Below are 21,689 nucleotides of genomic sequence, written 5' to 3'. Positions count from 1 at the left end.
TTGTGGTTGGGACTCACATGTCAGAGTGTTTGCTGCATGTTTGCAGGACAGTCAGAGTCAGCAGTAATGTTTGGCACAGACAGACTTTCAGAGGCACAAACTCACCAGAACTCCCCGTCCTCCCGCCTGACTATCTCCAGTCTTTTCTGCTCCTCGACACTCACTGTGTTCCATTCTGGACTGCAGAGAGACAGACACAATCAGAGAGGGGAGACTTTTATATTTACACCCAAAAATACACATGTAAAATATGTATTTCCACATCAAGGTGTTGGTAGCTGGCAGCAGTGATTGGCAGTGAAGTTGGGCTGTTGCTCATTTTGGTGGGACTAAGAGAAGATCAGACCACACCTACACAGACTTTGGTACTGTTATTAAAGACGAGTACAAATAAACTTGTCTCAACTTGATGTGTTGACAACTAATCCCAATGAAGAACGGAACATTAACATTGTACAAACAGACTTTGATACTTCAACTTAAAGTTACTTAGAGGAACAAAACAGTCTCAATGAAATGCTGATGCCTTTATATGATAAATGAGTAAACGAGATCATGAGCGAGAAGATTGGCTATTTCTAAATAGTTATTCTTAATGCTTGGTGTTAAAGTTATTCTTGCATCGATGACACCGGGTCTGATTCTGGAGAAACTCATTGAGACTGCTGGAGGGAAGGGAGGCACGGAGGACAAGAACTGAGCGGGACAGGCTGTCAGACCCTGCTGCAGTAAAAGGAGAGGTTTTCTAAAGGGACTCTGGTGCTGGGAAATACTATCGCTTTTATCCACAGGGACCGACAAAATCAAGTACTTGAAGTTTAATCTACAATGTAAAGACAAAGTAAAATACAAGTGACTCAACATTTCCAAATTTAAACTGTTATACAATTAATGACTGGGGGTCTGTTTGAACAAAAAACAGGTGCAACAAAATGACTGCAGCAAAATATTCCTTACGAATATGGAGGAAACAAGGAGGAAACCTTTTAATGTGAAACAGCAACAACAGTCAAATAACACTTCTTACTCAAATATGATTATTTATTTTTTCAAAGGCTCCTCTAAATGTTTTACGGTTAAAATAAATGAGAACCTGTGTGTCTTGTCACTCCACGGACCCTCCCACTCCGTTCTGCCCCAGGGGTTGAGGATTCGTACCAAATCTACTGTGCCGTGTGCCGTCTTGACCTGGCAGAGCAGGACAAAAATGACAGAAAGGAAAGGTGAGGGCAGTGGGAAGAACAGGTCATGGATGAATCCCCTCAAATCTTCCTTTTAAAAAGGTGCTGAATATGAAATTTGATTTGGAAAGTGTAAGGGACATACATTTAGCAGGGAGTCTTTTTCACATTTCCTGAAATGATACACAATATACTCAGGGGCGCTCCTAGAAAATGTAGTTTCTAAGAAAGAATATAATATTGGGCTCCCCCAAACCTACACCAGCCACACCGGCTGCAACTGCTGTAAGTGCACCACAAAACTCATTTGACTTGATAATTTACCATTAATTACCGAATACTGAGCCGACTGACCTGATGGGTCAGAGGTATGAGTGGCATCTCTCACTAGACATGTAAACTGAATGTAACATTTTAGGAATTTATTCAAATCTATTATTTTATTATTATTATAAAACTATTTGACATTTTGGTCAACTTTAATCTTGTAAAATTTCTCAAAAGCTAGAAATTCACTCCAGCAATCACATCGCTGCAAGTTAAGGAAACTTTATTTCTCATCCAGTTGGAACATGAGGGATTCAACTCTTTGTAGAGCCGATAGAAACTATTGTTTTATTTAAAACACATATGCAATAAATATTAAAAAGTGGTGGGGACAATTTTTGGTAATCGGAAAAGGGGACATGTCCCCACCGTCTCTACCATAAATTATGCCCATGGCTACGTAAACAAAGCACATCTAACTTGGTAGTTATACTATTAGTATAATAATAGTCATTTTGGAATTAAATAATTAAAGCAAACATGACGATTGGTGGTTATTCTGTTTTATCTCAAGTCAAGCTATTCTGAATGTTACTGGACTACTTTATTTACCTTCTCTACTGCAGTCAGAGAATAGGCATGTCTGAACATGATTCCTAGTCCATTCCTTTGCTCCAAAGGACCCTGGAGAGAGAACAACATCCACCCACAGTCAAAACAGAAGGACAAGTCATAATTACACTGATGACTGTGACTCATCCCATGAAAGTAAACCTGCATTGGGAACATGTTCTGCGTTAGTGTGTCCCAGCAGCTCCAGGGATTTAAAGTAGTCCTAACAAGATCATTCCTCCACCTTTCATGCCACTGCTAACCTCCTCAGCATACCTCGCAGTTGGCACAGTTGATGAGTGCTCCTTTAGCCAGCAGGTGTTTGAGGAAGTTCGGCAGATCTCTGGGCAGTGAGGCAATTTTGAAAACCTCAGCTACCCCGCCCGTCATATCGACCATGGCCTCATGAGGGAAGCCCATGTCCAGAGCTCTGTAGCCACCTTTCATCCTGGGGCAACAGACAAACAGATTCCAGATAGTAAACAGACAATAACTGAACAAACAATGTATTAATGAGAAGAAAAAGGCTCCTGAGAAAACATGACAAATGGCAAATAGATGAACAAATAAAGAGACTATGTATGAATTTGTGCCGCTGGCATACATAATGTCAATTGTAATATTAGAGGAAAAGTACGTAGAAAAGAAAGGACTTGTATGTCACAGGTTCAACACTGCAGTTTGATCTACAGAGAGACCTGCTGAACATTTTATTTTTGTAACAAGTTGTAGGGTCAGTTTTGCAATTTTGAAAAATAATCTGCTTACTTCTTGTAAAATAATTGTAAAACATGGAAATTGTTGATTTATTAATGAGAAAAGCTGACAGACCGTAAAGTCTTGAGTCAGAAATCAAAGCAGTTACACAATACAGCTGGTGATACAAATCATGAACGCCATTTCCACACACGGAGGCAGATCCACAGGGAGATATGTGAAAGGTTTACCATTACAGACAGGTAAAAAGCGCACAGTATATTGATGATAATAATAATAAGATTCCTGCTTCTCTGCTGTTTTTCAATCAAATCATCCGTGACAACATGTGCATGTGTTTCCATGTTCCCTGAAGCAGTGAGGCTGGTCATACAGGCCAAGATGGCAACCAAGTCAGTCCATACTTTGTGTGTCAGTACCTGATGTCTGAGTTCTTATGTTTTTATGTCTGATACTTTACGTCATTTGAACCTTAACGAATGGTTCTTTCAAGAACATCTTCCCCTTGTGCTGGGATCTCTGGATGATAGAACAAACTCAGTGTGTCTATGCAGAGGGCATATATAACTTGTATTTAGATAACTAAAGGTCCCTTGGCCAAAGGGTTCCATTTTGGGACCAATTTTGTTCTCTTCTTTTTCTAAATTGGGTGGTGATGGCCTAGAGGTCTAGTTGTACGGCTTCCAATACAACACCAGAAGGTTGTGAGTTCAATACCACGCTGCCACCATTGTGCCCCTGAGCAAAGCACTTAACCCTGAGTTGCTCCAGGGAGACTGTCCCTGTAGTTAGTTCACTGTAAGTCGCTCTGGATAAGAGCGTCTGCTGAATGACCTGTAATTATTTGGGACATTCAAGCAAAAATACTCTTCTGTGCGGATGCCCCTGTCATTTATACGCAAGCTTCCCTCCATGAAGGAGCTTCAGACTGCATTTCAGTCATTACAAACTGCTCTTCCAAGTAATGTTTTTGTTGTTGTTGAAATGTTCACTAAAGAAAGTGATGGTCTTGTGCTTGATGATGTTAGCATTGGCACGTCTGACGGTAAATCCATTGAAAGGGTGCCCTTGTACGTGCACTTGGGTAAATGGATAGATGACAAGCTTTTATTCAATGTACACATTGCTAATCTAGTTAGGAAGGTCAAATTGAAGATTGGCTTGTACTTTAGAAATAAATCGTGCTTTACTTTCAATGCCAAGAAAAAAACTTATGGAAGTTACTTTTCTGTCTGTGAGTGAATACGGTTACATATTGTATATGCATGCAGCCTCCTTCAGGAGTCTACCCTTAATCACCACTGTATTCTATATGATTTGGTGGGTTGGACACATAGACTGTAGAATGTAACTTTAAAGCTTAATATAATTCATATCAAAATTCCCCCCCGTACAGTTGGAAATTAGATATGAAGAACAAAACCGTTTTTTTGTACTAGGCTGTAAACATGTTAACATGGGGGTCTACGGAGATGAGGTGAGATGAGTAAAATATGGACGCACGCACACACACACACACACACGCACACGCACACGCACACGCACACGCACACACACACACACACACACACAGGTTTAGGGACTCACTTGGCGTAGGCCTTCTCCAGCAGGGAGCTCCAGAATTCGTGTTTTTCTGGGGAGTTGAGGTAGAGCAGCTTGTTGTCCAGAGTCGGCAACAAGTCGTCTATCGTCACCTCCTCCCACAGACCGTACTGCCAGAACTGCAGAGACCAAGAGAGTGGTGTTATTTTGGTCCCATACCAGTGGCCTGTTTCCATCAACTTAATTAGGGCCATCAAAAGTCTTATACACTATTTTAGACCTTGTTTGTCTGATTCACAATACAACTGTAGTTCAATATTGCTTTCTTGAGAAAGCAGCATAGTTTACCTTGAAGGTGAAGCGGCCGTTGTATCCGTCTTGGAAACTCTGTCCCAGAGGCATGACCTTCTTGAGCAGGGAGGGGTGCACAGAGAGAGACGCAATGGCAGAAAGCAACCAGCAATCGTCTGAGGACAGAAGGTTTGAGAAGATTTTCAGGAGGACGTCTTTAAAGACTGCATTTCAACACAGAATGTCATGAACTGTGTATAAGCTTTGTGTCTTCTCCATATACATCTGCTTTAGCCCTCAGTTTCCCATAATCCGTGGAATATATCACATGACCTCATTCGATTTAACAGGCCACCTGATTAATCATTGGTAGGTAAATCCCATGAAATGGACCAGAGAAAAGTCCCAAAAGCTCTCAGGGGCCCAGGGGCGATATCTGGCCTCTTTACTATTGTTGATGGGCTAATTAAAAACGCCAATTCATGACAGCTTCAGGCAGACAACCACAACACTGACGCATGAGCAAAGGGGGTGCGACACCATTACAGGTGACCATACAGTCTATGCAGACGACCAAATGTAACAAACCGTCACTGTGTTTAATATTATGAATCGGTCTAGGGTGGAAAATTGTTGAAAGGATTTTGGAGAAGACTAAAAAAAATCAACAAAATACTTAACATAGGTCTAGTCGTTTGTAGACATTTTAATGCGGAAATGTTACAAATGATACCTTTAAATGTATACCAATGTTATTGTTACCTCTGATATATTGGAAAATATGCACAGACTGTAATCTGTGATAACGGTGGGCCACTCAGGGCAGGCTGCTAAATTAGCATTGAAAAATTTGGGGAGGGCTCAAGATTATTTTTTTGGACAGATCCAATCACACTATGTTCGCTGCTGAATGGGAGCATGAACTTCACTTAGTTTACTCTTCTTACACTGAGCTTTGTTCTCTGCTGTGCCATCCTGTGGTGTATTTGTGGAAGAGGAGCAGGTTCTCTTAAGGACCCGACTTTGTGGGCTGCAGCTTTCAAAGAATCAGGCCAGTGATTTAGATCATAACTAATGTACAAAAAAACAATTATTCCTCATAGAATTGTTCTACGTTGAGACCATGGCTGTACAAGAAGAGTGGGTCAGTCAGTTTTGCTGCCAATTTGTCCCAATGGCTTTCAAAAGTAATGCAACAAAACATAAAATATCCAGAATCCTGTTGTGATAGAGGTATGTGATTGTGATGCTGTGAGTCATATGGTAACTGACAACAAAAAAGTCCAGGTGAAATCTCTGATCCAAAGTGTACTGATGTTCTCACCTGACTTTGTCAAAGCTTATCTAAATGATATACCATAATGTCTTGTGGGAAAAAAGTCCCTTGTGCTATGTGGACTCATCATGTCTGAACATGTATTGTGTAACACAACAGCAGATCTCTACTTACTGAGCTTTCCCTGGCGGACGTCCAGGCGTGTAGCTCCATTAACTATGAACTGAGGGGACGAACAGAGCTCCTGTAAACAAAAAGGAGTTTGATGATTGGTTGAGCAAAAAGAGGAGGAGGAGCAAGAGGGAACAACAGAGAAGAAATGAGAGAGGGCGGAGATGGAAACAGACAAATTATGAAGCAATGTGGCATAAACATATGTGGCGAAATGTGTACTTCAACAGCACTGTCCTACCCAGAGTCAGATGGTAAGAATGATATTTGTTCCATCTCTGTGCAGAAAATTATTAAAAATTAAAATTAAAATTTTCTTTTTGGAGTTAAAGTTGATTGAATTTCAAAACACAAAACCACATCATAGAAAACCCAACACAGTCCCTAAACAACAGCATTCAGAAGAGAGAAAAATAGTAATACAATAAAAATGAATTATGAATAAAATAAAAATAAATAGAAGGAATGACTTAAACATAAAAATGAAAAAAAAGCAAATAGACAAAAACTAAATAACCAATAAACTAAGGAAAATAAAAATAACAGCATTAACATGACATTATAAGTAAATTTGAAGGATGAAAACTGTACCACTGTTAATTGTCCACTCATAGTCCTTAAAAGATGCATGTTTAACTAGCATCCATGTAATGTGTCCATACAATGTTTACTTCCGCTGCACAATTGCCACATTCATCCTCCTGCAATCAGGACAGTAACTACTGTTTAGACATCCATCCATCCATCGTCTACCGCTTATCCGGGGTCGGGTCGTGGGGGCAGCAGCTCCAGTAAGGAACCTCAAACTTCTCTTCTCCGGGCCACATCCGCCAGCTCCAACTGGGGGATCCCGAGGCGTTCCCAGGCCAGAGAGGAGATATAATCTCTCCATCGAGTCCTGGGTCTTCCTCGTGGTCTCTTCCAAGCTGGACGTGCCTGGAACACCTCCCTAGGGAGGTGGCCAGGTGGCATCCTTACTAGATGCCCGAACCACCTCAACTGGCTCCTTTCAACGCAAAGGAGCAGCGGCTCTACTCCGAGTCTCTCACGGATGGCTGAGCTTCTCATCCTATCTCTAAGGGAGACGCCAGCAACCCGTCTGAGAAAACCCATTTTGGTCGCTTGTACCCGTGATCTCATTCTTTTGGTCATGACCCAGCCTTCATGACCATAGGTGAGGGTAGGAAGGAAGATCGCCCGGAAGATCGAGAGCTTTGCCTTCTGGCTCAGCTCTCTTTTCCTCACAACGGTGCGGTAAAGCGAATGTAATACCGCCCCCGTTGCTCCGATTCTCCGGCCAATCTCTCGCTCCATCGTGCCCTGAGGATGAGATCCTCAGGCACTGGGAACGAGTCTGACTTACTGCCGAGTATCCGGACACAACTCTCGCTTTGGGCGTACAGGGATTGGATGGCCCTCAGAAGTGACACCCTCACCCCATACTCCCGCAGCACCTTCCCCAGTATGACCCGGGGGACCCGGTCATACGCCTTCTCCAGATCCACAAAACACATGTAGACCGGTTGGGCGTACTCCCAGGCCCCCTCCAGGATCCTTGCGAGAGTGAAGAGTTGGTCCGTTGTTCCACGACCAGGACTGAATCCGCATTGTTCCTCTTCAATCAGCGGTTCGACTATCAGCCGAACCCTCCTTTCCAGCACCTTGGAGTAGACTTTACCGGGGAGGCTGAGAAGTGTGATACCCCTGTAGTTGGCACACACTCTCTGGTCCCCCTTTTTGAATAGGGGAACCGCCGCCCCAGTCTGCCACCCCCTAGGCACTGTCCCAGACTTCCACGCAATGTTGACGAGGCGTGTCAACCAAGACAGTCCCTCAAAACCCAAAGCCTTCAGCATTTCTGGACGGATCTCATCAACGTAGCGGCGCTCAGCCGGGGGCTTGTGAGTATCCCCACACCCGCCCGACGCCTCACACCTTGGGCAACTCCTGAGAAGAATAGAGTCCAACCCCTATCCAGGAGTACGGTTCCAAAGCCAAGACGTAGAGGTAAGCCCCACCAGATCCAACTGGTAGCGCTCCAGTTCCAATGATTTCAGGGTGTATAAGTATGTATATACCAGGACAGAACTCATAATCTACCCCTGCGATCCCATTAATTTTATCCCACTCTTCTTCAAAGGTGGTGCCCGAATCCCACAGTCTTTTCAGCGCCTTGTACCCGGATGTGTTTAAGCATGGAATAATAGTGGTCTCTGCAATACGCAAAATATCTTTAATGAGCCAAGCCCTGGGGAGAAGATGTGTAGAACCAAAAGTACTCACAAGGAAATCTCTTAATTGGAGATATCTCCAAATTTAATTATTGGTCAAACTGAAGTGCTCAACAAGATTGTCAAATGATTACAGGACACGTTCTTCTTAAAGGTCACCCAGAGTATGAACACCCCAGGAATATTACTGTCTTTTCAAAATGCTGCAGCAAGGGGTTCTATTGCTTAACACAATAGTAAAGGATCGGTTTGCAGCCGAGTGTGAAGCGGTTGGGATGAGGATCAGCACATCGAAATCTGAGGCCATGGCTCTTAGCAGGAAACCGGTGGATTGCCTACTCCGGGTAGGGAATGGGTCCTTAGTGAAGTGAAGGAGTTCAAGTACCTCGGGGTCTTGTTCGCGAGTGAGGGGACGATGGAGCAGCAGGGGCGGTATTGCATTCGCCAGAATCTACCGGTCCATCTTCATTCCTACCCTCACCTATGGTCATGAAGGCTGGGTCATGACCGAAAGAAGCTCAGCCATCCGTGAGCAACTCGGAGTAGAGCCGCTGCTCCTTTTTATGAATGTCTGCCCATAACCAAAGATATGTATCATTTAAAAAGGATGCCATTCCACACAATCAGATGCTTTTTCAGCATCGGGCGTTAATTATCATTCCAACAAGAGGGGACAGATTTTGTTTCAGCTTTCTTTCCGCCTCTTCCACGATTGGATAGCTGCAGATATCAATACGTTTGCATTCAAGATTAGCAAAGAACATAGGAGCATCACCATTTATAGCAGTATTTGCTAATATGGTTTCCCCTTGGACATCAGCCAGAACAATGAAAATCATCCCTCATCATCTTTTAGACATTTGAATTGGTTATTCACTAAACGGACATACAGACACTAACAATACTACTGCTACTACTAATACTACTACTGCTACTACAAATACTACTACTACAAATACTACTACTACTACTGCTACTACTACTACTACAAGTACTACTGCTGCTACTACTACTACTACTACTACTACTACTGATACTACAAATACTACTGCTACTACAAATACTACTACTACTACTACTACTACAAGTACTACTGCTGCTGCTACTACTACTACAAGTACTACAATACTACTACTGATACTACTAATACTACTACTGCTACTACTACTACTACTACAAATACTACTGCTACTACTACTACTACTGCTACTACAAATACTACTGCTACTACTACTACTACAAGTGCTGCTGCTACTACTACTACTACTGATACTACTGCTACTACAAATACTACTGCTACTACAAATACTACTACTACTACAAGTACTACTGCTGCTGCTACTACTACTACTACTACAAATACTACTACTGATACTACTAATACTACTGCTACTACTACTACTACTACAAGTACTACTGCTGCTGCTACTACTACTACAAGTACTACTGCTGCTACTACTACTACTACTACTACTACTACTACTACTACTACTGATACTACTTTTGGAGTCTTGTGAAACAGATTTTCATACTAATATTATGTTATTATCTGTTTTCAACCTGCAAGTTAGTACTGATAGATCATCATACTGTAATATAAAGTGTATTGTTTTATTCACCCCTCAGCAAATAGACAAACCTACTCATTGAATATTATACATTATATTACACAGTCTGGAAAATACTGCAAACACTACTGCTCTTACTACTATACAAGCTGCCAAAACTGCCAAGTGCCTTCTACAATTCACCAAGAGTACCATTTATAATGACTTTCACTCGGCCACCACTACAGAGATGAGGTGCTTTTATTTCATGTAGACATGACTTCTCATATGTCACATATTTACTCAACAAAGGTCCTGTGTAAATACACCAACAGGTTTGATCTTATCCTGCCCAGCCCTTAGAAAAGAAGAATCTCTTTTTAGCAGCCCGACTTCCTGTATGAGTTGCTTTGCAGTGTAACATCAAGCAGCTGTTGCCAAGGCTTTTTCTGCAGGATAGTTTTAGGCATCCAAAGATGTATACGCCCATTGTTTCTCTTTACAATGCACGCTTGGCTTCTCTATCAGCTGAGTCAGCGTGTTGGGGTCGGCCTATCGGCTTCTGTTGGTTAATGTTAACGTTCTAACACTCGCCGTCCCAGAGGAAGCTGTGTACCTGGCGGACCCGCCGCCGCCCTGGAGAACCGCAAAAATAAAGCGAGGTGAAACGCCAAGCAGACGTGGGGATGGCGTTAACCTGCTGACGAGCACCTTAAACCTAAGTAGCTATTAAGTACACATTTCAGGTACTTGCATTGTACTTTCAACAGAATATAAAGGAGTTTAAATGAGAACAACCTTAAACATCTACAGCATCAACATGCAACACACACATTAATGCAGCAGCAACATGCAACACACACATTAATGCAGCAGCAACATGCAACACACACATTAATGCAGCAGTCATATGAATCCAGAAACATCATATATAATAAACACTGACAGGAACATTTTACTGCACAATCAATACTTTTACTTTTCATACTTTAAGTACATTTTGTTGATAATACTTCATACTTAATTATTTGAATGCAGGTATTTTACTTGTAGTGTATGTGTATGAGTATTTTCACAGGATGGTATTAATTATTTTACTTAAGTAAAGGATCTGAATAAGTCTTCCACCACTGCGTATAATGAATACTGGGCAGACATCTTTCTGTCCCTGCCATGGCCCTGCAGGCCTATGTCTGTGTTTATTATAACTCCATGTGATTTGTTTGAAACACACCCATCTGCAATTGTTCCTCTGTCATGGAAAGAAGAACTGTCCTGGAGGCCAAACGCTCAGGTAGCCTCCCCAGTTACGACGGTGGAGCATAAAAACCACTGGTTCACATGTGACTGCTAATTATAAATGTTATAGTTAATGGAGTGCATTAGAGCTACAACTATTAGTCGACTTATCGATTTGCAGATCAACAGGAAAATAATCAGCAACTATTTTAGACATCGGTTAATCTTTCATGCAAAAAGCTGTTCTCAGCACCTCAAATATGGACATGTTCCTGCATTTCTCTGTTTTATATCATATTAAACTGAACATCCTTGGGTGCTGGGTCGACAAAACAGGAAACCCCCTTGACTTTGAGAAACTGGGATGGACATTTTTCACAATTTTCTAAAATCTTAGCCAAACGATTAATCTAGAAAATAATCTGCAGATTAATTGAGCATGAAAATAATTGTTGGTTGCAGCCCTGGACTGCATTTATATAACGCCTCCTCACCTTACCGGACAAAGCGCTTTACCACTTGCCTCTCATTCACACGCACACATTCATACACCAAAGGTGCTGGCCGGCCAATCAGGAGCAATTTGGGGATCAGTGTCTTGCTCAAGGACACATCAACATGCAGACAGGAGGAGCCGGGGATCAAACAGACAATCTGCTGATGAGGCTTGGATGAGCTTGATCTAAAACCTCTAACACTTTGCATTCTCTCACATTGGATCCGGCTGACAAGCACAACTTTTGAATGAATTATTACCAGCTGCGGACTCCACTGCTCTGTCCCAGTGCTGCTGGACTTTAGTGCAGCCTTGGACATCTCATTTCACTTATGTTACTCTGAGAATACAATATATTTCTAATTTCAACCTTGTGACCTGAACAATCTAAAGCTAAAGCATTCCTGTTTATCAAATGTGAAGGACTGTATGGGAGCTAAATAACAATATAAGAAGTTTTGATCTTTGGCCCTGAACATCATAAACTACAGACACAGTCCTCTCTTGGTTCACTTACTGTCATTGTTAAAGCCGTGTCAAAGAGCCTTGGGGTAACATTTGACAGCCACTTATCATTTGAGCAGTTTTAATTATGGAACATCTCCAAGATAACACACACGCTCAATTGTAAAGACACTTTTATATCTCTCATGCCCTGTAACGCTCTGTTTTAACTCCCACTTAGTCTCACAAGTGCAATTTCTCCTGAACTCTGCAGCCAGATTATTAATGTAGGAGGTTCTCTCATATCGCTCCTATGTTAGCCTCACTGGCTGCACATTACATTGAGAATACATTTTAAAACTTTATTAGTGTCTACAAGGACACCCATGGTCCGACTCCAGATTATATGAGAGAACCTTTAATGCCTTACAGCCAGGATCCTACGATCATGTGATCTAAACCTCAGTGTGAGATCGGCAGACTCCACTGCAGCTTTTAAGTGCCTTTAAAACTCACTTTTACAACACGCTCTACACTTACCAATGTTTTCTTTTACATTATCGCATCACTTAATATTTCCTCTTTATATTACTATTCTGTGTGTTTTATATTAACTATATTGTCATTACATATTTATATTGTGCTTGTTTTAGTATTATCATTTAACATAAATGAACCTTTATATTTGTAATTCCTTATATTTGGCACTTTGCATATGTTTTAAATCCAAGACTTTGTTTTGATTTAGACTCTACTTTAGAACTTTAGTAACATTACCACTCTGTCAGTTTACTCTAACACTAAATAAATCTAATGTTTTTAAGTAAAAGTCCTGCATTTCAAATTGTATTCAAGTAAAAGTACTTTTTGGGCAATGTATTATTTTATACATTACGTTTTTGGAGTAATACAACTATTGATTATATGTTTTATAGGTACAGTTGTAATCTGCAAAATAACAAGTAACAGTAGCTGTCAAATACATGTAGAGGAGTAAAAAGTACAACATTAGTGGAGTAGAAGTACAAAGTAACAGAAAGTACTACACAATTACATTGAAGCACTTAGTTACTTTCCCCCACAGTTGAACAGTATCGTATACTCAGTGGCGGAAGAAGTATTCAGATCCTTTACTTAAGTAAAATAACTAATACCGCACTGTGAAAATACTCTATTACAAGAAAAAGTCCTACATTCAAAACTTAATTTAAAGTATTTAAGTATTATCAGCTAAATGTACTTAAAGTATCAAAAGTAAAAGTACTCATTGTGTACAAAGGCTTCTTTCAAAGTGTTATTTATTATAATATTATATTGTTCTGTTTGTATCACTAATGATCTGATGTTGATCAAATGTATTTGTATAGCCCAATATCACAAATTATACATTTGTCTCAGTGTGCTTTACAGACTGTACAGGATACGACACCCTCTGTCCTTAGACCCTCGCATCGCACAAGGAAAACCTTCCTAAAAGAAACCCCAAAATTAAAGGGGAAAAAATGGAAGAAACCTCAGGGAGAGCAACTGAGGAGGGATCCCTCTCCCAGGACGGACAGACGTGCAATAGATGTCGTGTGTACAGGATAAACAACATAGTACAAATACAACATTTGACAGAAATGATGTTGTGTTGAAAAAGAGAAAGTTTGGATAAATCCATACTTGATGAAAGATTTGAATACATTTAAGATAATTGTATTACTGTTCTTCTTCAATGTGCAGCTAATTAGATACTTTGAGTACTACTGTGAAGATCAGTAATATAGTACTGCATCCTATCATAAACACATTTAAATTATTCAACATACCTTTCAGTTGATGCATGCAAATAGGTATAGATACTGGCAATGTACATGTTGCTGACAATACCTATTACTTATATTACTTTTGATTAAATACAATTTGGAATAAAAAAAACAGTGGATTGCTTTTACTTTGTAGCGTTGTTACTTTTAATCGAATAAGTACTCAGATGAAAATAGTAATACCACAGTGTATAAATACTCTGTAAAAGTACAAAAGTATAGGCGTTAAAATAAAAGACCACAAGTAAAAGCACTCATTATACAGAATAATGTATATTATATTACTGGCCTCGTGATGCAGTTATGTGTTCATCACTTTAATGTTGCAGCTGCAAAAAGTGGCGCTACTTTTAACTACTTCTTGGGTAAATAGTTATAATCTGGTAATAATAGAAAAGTAACTAAACAAATAGGTATCACATAAATGTAGTGAAGTAAAGAGAACAATATTTCCATGCAAAATGTAAAAATAGTAAAGTAGAAGAACCTCACAACTGTACTTAGGAAGAGTTATTGAGTAAATATACTTCGTTACATTCAACCCAGCAAAGAAATCCAAGGTTTAATTTTGATATTTTCTTTACCCATGGTCGTTTCCACTTGACCCCGGGCTGCATCTCCAGCTCTCCCTGCGGGAAGGGATCGTCCTCGAACAGTCCGTCCCGGCCGAATTTGACGTCCCCGTTGTCTGGAAGCGCGTTCCGGGTCAAGAGGTCCGACAGCCAGCTGCGGGCCTGAGAACCGAGCAGCTCGTCGGAGCAGACCGAGTCCACATCATCATCCAGCGGAGGGAGGGAGCTTTCAGACGACACACTCAGCGACTTTTTCATGTCGAAAAGTATCAGTAGTGTGAAGAGTTTGCACCTTCTGCCTCTTACTTAACACGTAAAACGGACAGAAGCAACGCCCTGTCGGGGAGGTCCTCCGGCAGATGCTAACTCAGGAGGGCGAACTGTTATCACGTGTACAGAGCTCACCTGGGCGGAAGGTGCGTGAGGGCGGTGCTGCTGCGGTCACCGCTGCAGGCCTTTCTCTCTGCCAGCCGGGCACTCCCACATTAGTTTCCTGACTTCTCGGTGCAGACTGCATAATGTTGTACTTTTTACTCCTCTACATTGATTTGGCAACTTTGGCTACTTTGCAGATTCCGATTATTAGTACAAAATTATAAATCAACTAATAAAATATGTCATCTTATAGGTAAAGTGTCCCGGCAGTATTATAAACTGCAATATTAAAGTGATGAAGTGATTGCATTGATAATTGTATATTATTCTGAAACGGGCCATTCTGTATAATAAATACATTTACTTTTGGTACTTTAAGTATATTTTGATACAGATGCTTTTGAACTTAGTTAAGATTTTGATGCAGGGCTTTTACTTGTAAGTTTCCACAATGTAAAACTGCTACTTTTACTTCTTCCACCACTACAATGAAACACAAATCAAAGACAAAGCCATCCAAAATTAACACTCTTATTTTCATTAATTTACTTCATTATCTTTTAATGTCAAGGTCACCCAGATAAGACATCATATCAGAGGGAATTAATCAACCTTTCCATTCCCAAACTTACACCAGGGGCAGCACAGGGTACATGGACCAAGTACTGAATTTTAAGTATATTTTGATGTTTATACTTTAGTACTTTGACTTGAGTAAAGAATTATACACTGTAGTATTGTTACTTTAACTTAAAGCACAAGATCTGAGTGAAGTTTACAAAAAAAATGTGTGTTAAGGACCTTACCATTAAATGCTTTTATTTAAAGGATCAATGGCAACGCCATGTCTGATAATTAAAAAGGAATACTTTACAACAACCAACATGAAGACTAAGCAGTGGCTTTAAGCCTGGCTGTCCTGATTCATGTCACATCACATCAGTGTATAGCCAACGCCCTAATACCCTTTGGATATACAAGGAAGTAGATCATCTCACTAAGAAGAGCTGGCAAACTATTCCACTGTGTGGTGTTAACAGGATGAGATACGTTTGGATAATGAAGCAATGACTGTAAAGGTTTCAAGAAGGTACACAGAGACAGGCTGCAAATGATAAATTACTTTTATTGAGAAAAGAGTGATTATGAAAACAACGACCCGGTTGAATCTGTCTTGCCTAATGTGTAAGTATGTGTGTGTGTGTGTGTGTTTGCATCACTGAGATGTGGCCATGATGCTGGATACACCTGTGAAAGAACAGGAAGATATGTGTAGAAGGAGAGAGGGAGAAAACAGAACAAATATCAAACTTTAAACTCCAATCACTCAACATGGAAACAAATAATGCACGTGACGTGACATATCAAACGTGCTGATTAATGTTTCTGTATTAAATATGACTGGATTAAATCCAGGTGAGTGCTTTGACCTCTTGAATCCACCTCAGCCTCAAAGTGGAGACGAGGATATTTGGGATGTAACATTTGGAAATGCCCATCAAAATGAATTATTATCTCTGTACACTGCACATATTCTTTATACATCATACTGTCAACTGTTCACATTCTTTGATCAATATTTTCACACATCCCTGCACAAACTGTAAAGCTTTCATTTTATAACAGTTATATTTAACATATTTATATTGTAAAATGTTCTTTTCATTATTTAAGTTACTACTTGGCAATAAACCTGATTCTGATAAGTTCTGAGAGCCCAAAGTGAGTCCTCAAATATCTTGTTTTGTTTGACCAACAGCTGAAAAGCCAAAAGGTAATCAATTTAAAATCGCATGAAATAAAAGACAACTAGTAAATTCTCATATTAACTATTCCTGAAGCTATGGCATGCAACACAAGGTGGTAATATTGAGTTTATTCATTATAAACAGTAAAAGGTCAGAAACCGTCTGCCAACTCTTAGCACAAAATAACTTGTACTAAAAACATCAGTCACAAGTGAGGTGCAGAATTGTGCCAGCGGTAAAACTGAGGCAGGAGAACTAAAAGTGCAAAATGCAAATGAGGTCTTCTTCCTGTTTAAGTGACAGGAAAGCTTGCAGAATCAGCAACTACAAGTGCAACTAATGGTGATATATTGGAGACAGAGTTCAGTGTTACAAACATTATAACTAGTTCATCCAGAGAGCCTGCACAAGTCCCTTTGATACAAACTGTAGTTTGTGTCACAATGTTTGATTCAACATCTAGTATATTATCCTCATTTATTTATCACTTTAAGCAGCGGCACTCACTCTCAAAGTCGATCTTCTCCACGATGTTCTTGGGCTTGACGCTCTCCTCCTGGTGGAAGATGAAGATTTGTCCTTCCTCGTTCTCCGTCCAGCCGTACTTATTCATCCACACCTTCACCTGCGTGTCTGGACAAACGGAAGGAGACAACGGGCTTGAAGCTGGAAGGTTCAGTCAGGTTCGTCACGGCATCATTTCTTTGTGTATAAACATGGTTTTAACTTCCACAGTATTAAAAATCTGTGGCCGTATTCACAAACATTCTGAGAATCCTTTCAGTGAGCTCATAAACGTTTCTAAAAGGGTGTCCTAGCTAGGGACAGAAACTATCAGTGAGGAGGTGTGGTTAACCCTGTTGCTGGTTAAGACTCTATGCTTTAAGAATAGCTTTATCTTTACCAGGATCTAGTCCAAGAATACTCTTAGAACTTCGTCATTAGGAGCAACATCGTACCAGGGACATTGCGAATACGGCCCCTGATCTTTCTGGCAGGTCTTTATATTTCTAGACTTCTTACCCAGCGGGTCTCCCAGCATCTCAGCCAGTAACCGGTGCTCGATGGTCTGGTAGGTGATGCCCACTACATGGCAGATGACTAAAAAACAAAAAGAACCATTAAACAATAAATTAAATATGCATCTTTTCAGTTAGAGTTTTGCTTGTTTTCCGTTGTCTTCACACAGACTGTAAATATTCACGGTAAGAACTTAACGTCCACTGATTGAGAAGATGAGACTCACACTTGCGGACAGAGTCCTCGAAACCAGTAATGCCGTCGATGAGCTCTCTGTTCTCCTCAAGACTCGTCTGTCAGGAAGGACGCGGAGGAGGACATGAGTTAATGACAAGTGAACAAACTCTTTCGCAAGTTTGGAAAAGAGGAACAATAATGTTTCAGAAGGAGAAGGACAGATGTAGTGATGGATTATATACAGTCAGCATTATAAAGCCTGATCAATTTATGTTCCTCCCAGGTACGACCTGTATTCAGTTAAAACACTGGAATCACACAGATTTGTGAGCAAGTAAACCGCAGAGTGCACACAATAAATGAGCACGAGCCTGCGTTAAATTAACAACCATATTAATAATAATATGTCCGCACTTTTAATAAAACACATTTATTGAAGCAAGAGAGCCGTTTCCTTCCATTTCTCATCTCTGACTTCTGCATAATTTAACATTTAATATAAAACATAAATGTGAAACAGAGACACTCTTCTTATATAAAGACATTTTCTTTGGTATAAACCTTTTTAATGAAAAATGCCTCATCAATCGTGTAAATGTATAAAATGTTTGGGCGTCTTCATATCGTTTCTGGCTGCCAACTTAAAGTCATAACACAAGTTTCCCTTAAAATTCATTCAGATATCTTATCGAAACAATCAAGCATTCTGGCTTTGTGATAATCTAAGAACTTTCTTACAATCCATCCACCTATTATTGTCATTATGTGTGTGTGTGTGTGTGTGTGTGTGTGTCTCTCGTACCCAGAAGCTCTGGAAGTGGCAGGTCTCCAGCAGGTTCCCCAGGTAGAGGATCTGTCTGATGGGACGCTCCTCTTGCTGCGACACTGTAGTCAAGGAAACACCCCCGGACCCAAAGAGAGAGAGAGCATCCTCCCCACCCCCACCCCACCAGTGACACTTATATACATTATATTCACGTGTACTACATATATTGTTTCACCTGTCATGACTACACATAGGGATAAACTTCTATATTTCACCCACCGTGGTTACAGACTGGCGGCACATTCGAGCCCATAATAAAGACATCTCTACTCTAAGTGAACACTAAGTATTAGCATACTGATATCTTTGTAAAATGAAGAGTCTCCATTTGAATAAATATGGCTTCACTTAATAAATAAAAACACTAGGCATCTTCGCCTGGAGCCTGACAGAGAGCTCTCTACCTGACCAAACACCAACAGTTAAGTGTAAACGTGTACGTCACTTCGACTTTAAAAAGGATTATTGTGCCGCAATCCATTTCACAATGATGCTCTCATTGTCCTGTGTTATAACTCCAGTCCCTTTCCTTTACAGCGCTCTTTTTTTGGCCTAGTCAGATGACATAACAGACGGAACAGCACCAAAAAGATACGTGTGTCTGGTCGATCATACACTTGCAGAGAGTGAAGTCGGTGTGTGGCAGGTTGGTCAGAGCCTTCAGCAGAATCTGTGAGGTCACCGGAGTCTGGAAGTAGGCTGGGTTGAACTGGTACCTGCAGAGGTAGAGCCACACGCACAACTTTTTATTGTTAAGGCCACTAAAACACACTCACATGAGGCAAAACAACCAACAAGATATTAACTCGAGTAGAAAACGAATTATTCGTCCAGCCAACAGGATTCCCCCCCCACCATGTTTGCTCCTTTGAAAGTCCAGACAATGGTTTTAAAAAGAGACTTTAGGAATTAGGATCATTCTCAAAGTGACGGGCTGATTGGACGTTATTTGCCTGTATTTGAATGTTTGTGGCTGGTGTAACTTACAGCTTAAGGACAGCCAGGTTGGCCTCCAGGTCATAGGCGTTTTCTTTAGCTTGTGTTTCCACGTAGCGCTCCAACGTTGGAAGGTTTTCTGGGTTGTACCTGTGAGGAAAGACACGAGCAATACCTTTGAATCAAGTGTGGATGATTCAGTGTTTCTGTGTCGTGGATATACCTATTTTGCACCGCAGGTCAGACATTTTTAGCACATTGTAATTTAACATATTTGATTTATTGGTTCGCATGGCAGTGATTGTAACATATAAAACATGTTTTACTGCTACATCACAGAGGCAAATATTGTACTTGTTATTGCACTCCAGTTACAGGTAAGATTTAGTAACTTTTCAGGTTAGTTTTTCATAACCCTATATTATAACAGTATACAAGAGTTCAAATGAGAAACCCCATAAACATATACAGCAGTAACATGCAACATATACATTAATGCAGCAGTCATATTATCCAGAAACATCATGTATAAGAGTAAAACACTGACAGGGAACATTTTACTGGACAAAGAATACGTTTTCTTAAGTATGGTTTTAAAAAGCATGACGTATTTTCACAGTGTAACATCCTACTTAACGTTACTTAAATATATGATCTGAATACTTAAACCACTAATTAAAATGTTTTAATGGTGAAGATTTTTTATGACACTCGAGCAGAGCTAGCTAACGTTAGCTGTTGTTCACATCGACTCGTACAGTATTAATGTTCATTTACTTTGGCACACTTGCATACATAAGTGATCACATTGTCATTTGAAAGACCAAACTGAGAACTCTTGAACTTGATGAATCGCGCAGAAAGTGAATTAACTCAGAAAACGTTAGCATTAGCGAACAGGCTATGCTATCGTTAGCTAGGTTATTAATTCGTTAGGAGCGTCATCCATACCTATCGATTCCTCGCAGGAGCTTCCCCACGTTTGTCCTCATCTGCTCGAAAGACGACGACATTTGGTCCTATCCTTTACAGCACACTTTAGGGTGGAAAACCGAATTAAATCCGCACGTGGGCCGCAGAGTAGAAATGCACCGGGGCGGAGGGGAAAAGAGTCGGAACGAAAAGAGCGATGCACAGACGGACCGGAAAGTATACGGACCTCCACAATCGAGGGACCCGTCTTTTTCTTTTTCGAGTTTTAACAGCAGCGTGCTTACTTAATGTTACATTACATTTAGCTGACGCTTTTGTCCAAAGCGACTTATAATAAGTGCAAACAATCATGAGGACACAACTCCGAACAGCAAGAATCTTGCAAGTATTTTAGCTTTAAATAGGTGAAATCATTTTAAGTGCAGTGCAATAGCTTCAAATAAGCCAAACCAATGTAAGTGCTACATACAGAAACAAGAATTTATTTTTATTGGCCAAGGTGCAGTCGAAACAGGTGGGTTTTCAGTCTGCGTTGGAAGACGTGAAGACTGTCTGCTGACCTGACATCAATGACACCATTTTGGAGCCAGCATAGCAAACAGGCGGGTTTATTTGAGGGGAATCTGGGTCCCACTAGCAGTGAGCCGATTGGCCGATGCAGAGCGAAGTGAACGAGCTGGGTGTATGGTTTGACCATGGCATGGATATAGCTGAAGTTGCAATACTGCCATCTTCTGGAGTTCGTTAACTCCTACATTGTCCATTAGGAATCTGACCTAACGTCTTGAGGCTTGTCCACTTTCACCACACTCCAGTGTGTTCTTTACTCCTGCTCCTGTTGGTCATGTTCTCTGCTGCATAGGCCTGTCAAAATAACTACTTTTGTTTGAACATTTATTGTCCCAGAAATAATTGCAATAAACGATATTATTGGCATTAAGACCATTTTATGCCACTGATATAATACTAATATAATTATAATATGACTAACTGTTCAACAAAAGCAATCTACATAATAACATTAAGCCGAAAGTGCTTCTGTTTAGTGCAGGTAGTGGAGCGTTGGGCCCTCAGAACAACAGGCGTTAGTTTTGGGGATATTCACCATTTTACAGATTTGTAACGTTGGAAAGTCTTTCGGGGCGAGTGTGCGTCACCTCATCCACAAAGTGCTGCGTAGTGGCAACACACTACTAAGTGTACATACAAAACCCCCTCACAGTCCCGCGCTGTTACTGGGAGCCTGGTCACCATCTGTCACTGTTTGTTTGGTTCACATG

At 40.6% G+C, this 21,689-nt stretch overlaps 2 protein-coding genes across 3 annotated transcripts in view; both read right to left on the bottom strand.

Moving 5' to 3' along the window:
• Nucleotides 1-14,748, bottom strand: part of LOC115017964 (calpain-9) — a 26,961-nt gene extending 12,213 nt beyond the window's left edge. Inside the window, exons 1-8 of the mRNA XM_029446731.1 lie at nt 14,407-14,748; nt 6,061-6,130; nt 4,668-4,786; nt 4,365-4,498; nt 2,337-2,508; nt 2,061-2,132; nt 1,094-1,188; nt 106-180 (exon numbers count right to left, since the gene is read on the bottom strand). Of these exons, the coding sequence (XP_029302591.1) occupies nt 106-180; nt 1,094-1,188; nt 2,061-2,132; nt 2,337-2,508; nt 4,365-4,498; nt 4,668-4,786; nt 6,061-6,130; nt 14,407-14,652 (983 nt within the window). The 5' untranslated portion in view covers nt 14,653-14,748. The remainder of the gene's footprint in view (nt 1-105; nt 181-1,093; nt 1,189-2,060; nt 2,133-2,336; nt 2,509-4,364; nt 4,499-4,667; nt 4,787-6,060; nt 6,131-14,406) is intronic.
• Nucleotides 14,749-15,875: 1,127 nt separating this feature from the next.
• eif3k (eukaryotic translation initiation factor 3, subunit K) lies at nt 15,876-20,635 on the bottom strand. Of its 2 annotated transcripts, none has more exons than XM_029447233.1 (8): nt 20,428-20,635; nt 19,528-19,626; nt 19,136-19,256; nt 18,517-18,591; nt 17,764-17,830; nt 17,541-17,618; nt 17,025-17,150; nt 15,876-16,017 (listed from the first exon to the last, which is right to left on the bottom strand). In XM_029447233.1, exons 1-8 carry the CDS (start codon nt 20,487-20,489, stop codon nt 15,986-15,988), a joined length of 660 nt encoding a protein of 219 aa, XP_029303093.1. In that variant the 5' UTR covers nt 20,490-20,635; the 3' UTR covers nt 15,876-15,985. The 2 variants fall into 2 exon arrangements, with proteins under 2 accessions (XP_029303093.1, XP_029303092.1); XM_029447232.1 differs by having other exon boundaries at nt 18,517-18,594; nt 20,428-20,632.
• Nucleotides 20,636-21,689: the final 1,054 nt, after the last annotated feature.

The sequence above is a fragment of the Cottoperca gobio genome, chromosome 13, assembly GCF_900634415.1.
Source record: "Cottoperca gobio chromosome 13, fCotGob3.1, whole genome shotgun sequence".
In the NCBI taxonomy this organism is placed as follows: Eukaryota; Metazoa; Chordata; class Actinopteri; order Perciformes; family Bovichtidae; genus Cottoperca; species Cottoperca gobio.
This window is presented reverse-complemented; position numbering and strand designations above follow the sequence as displayed.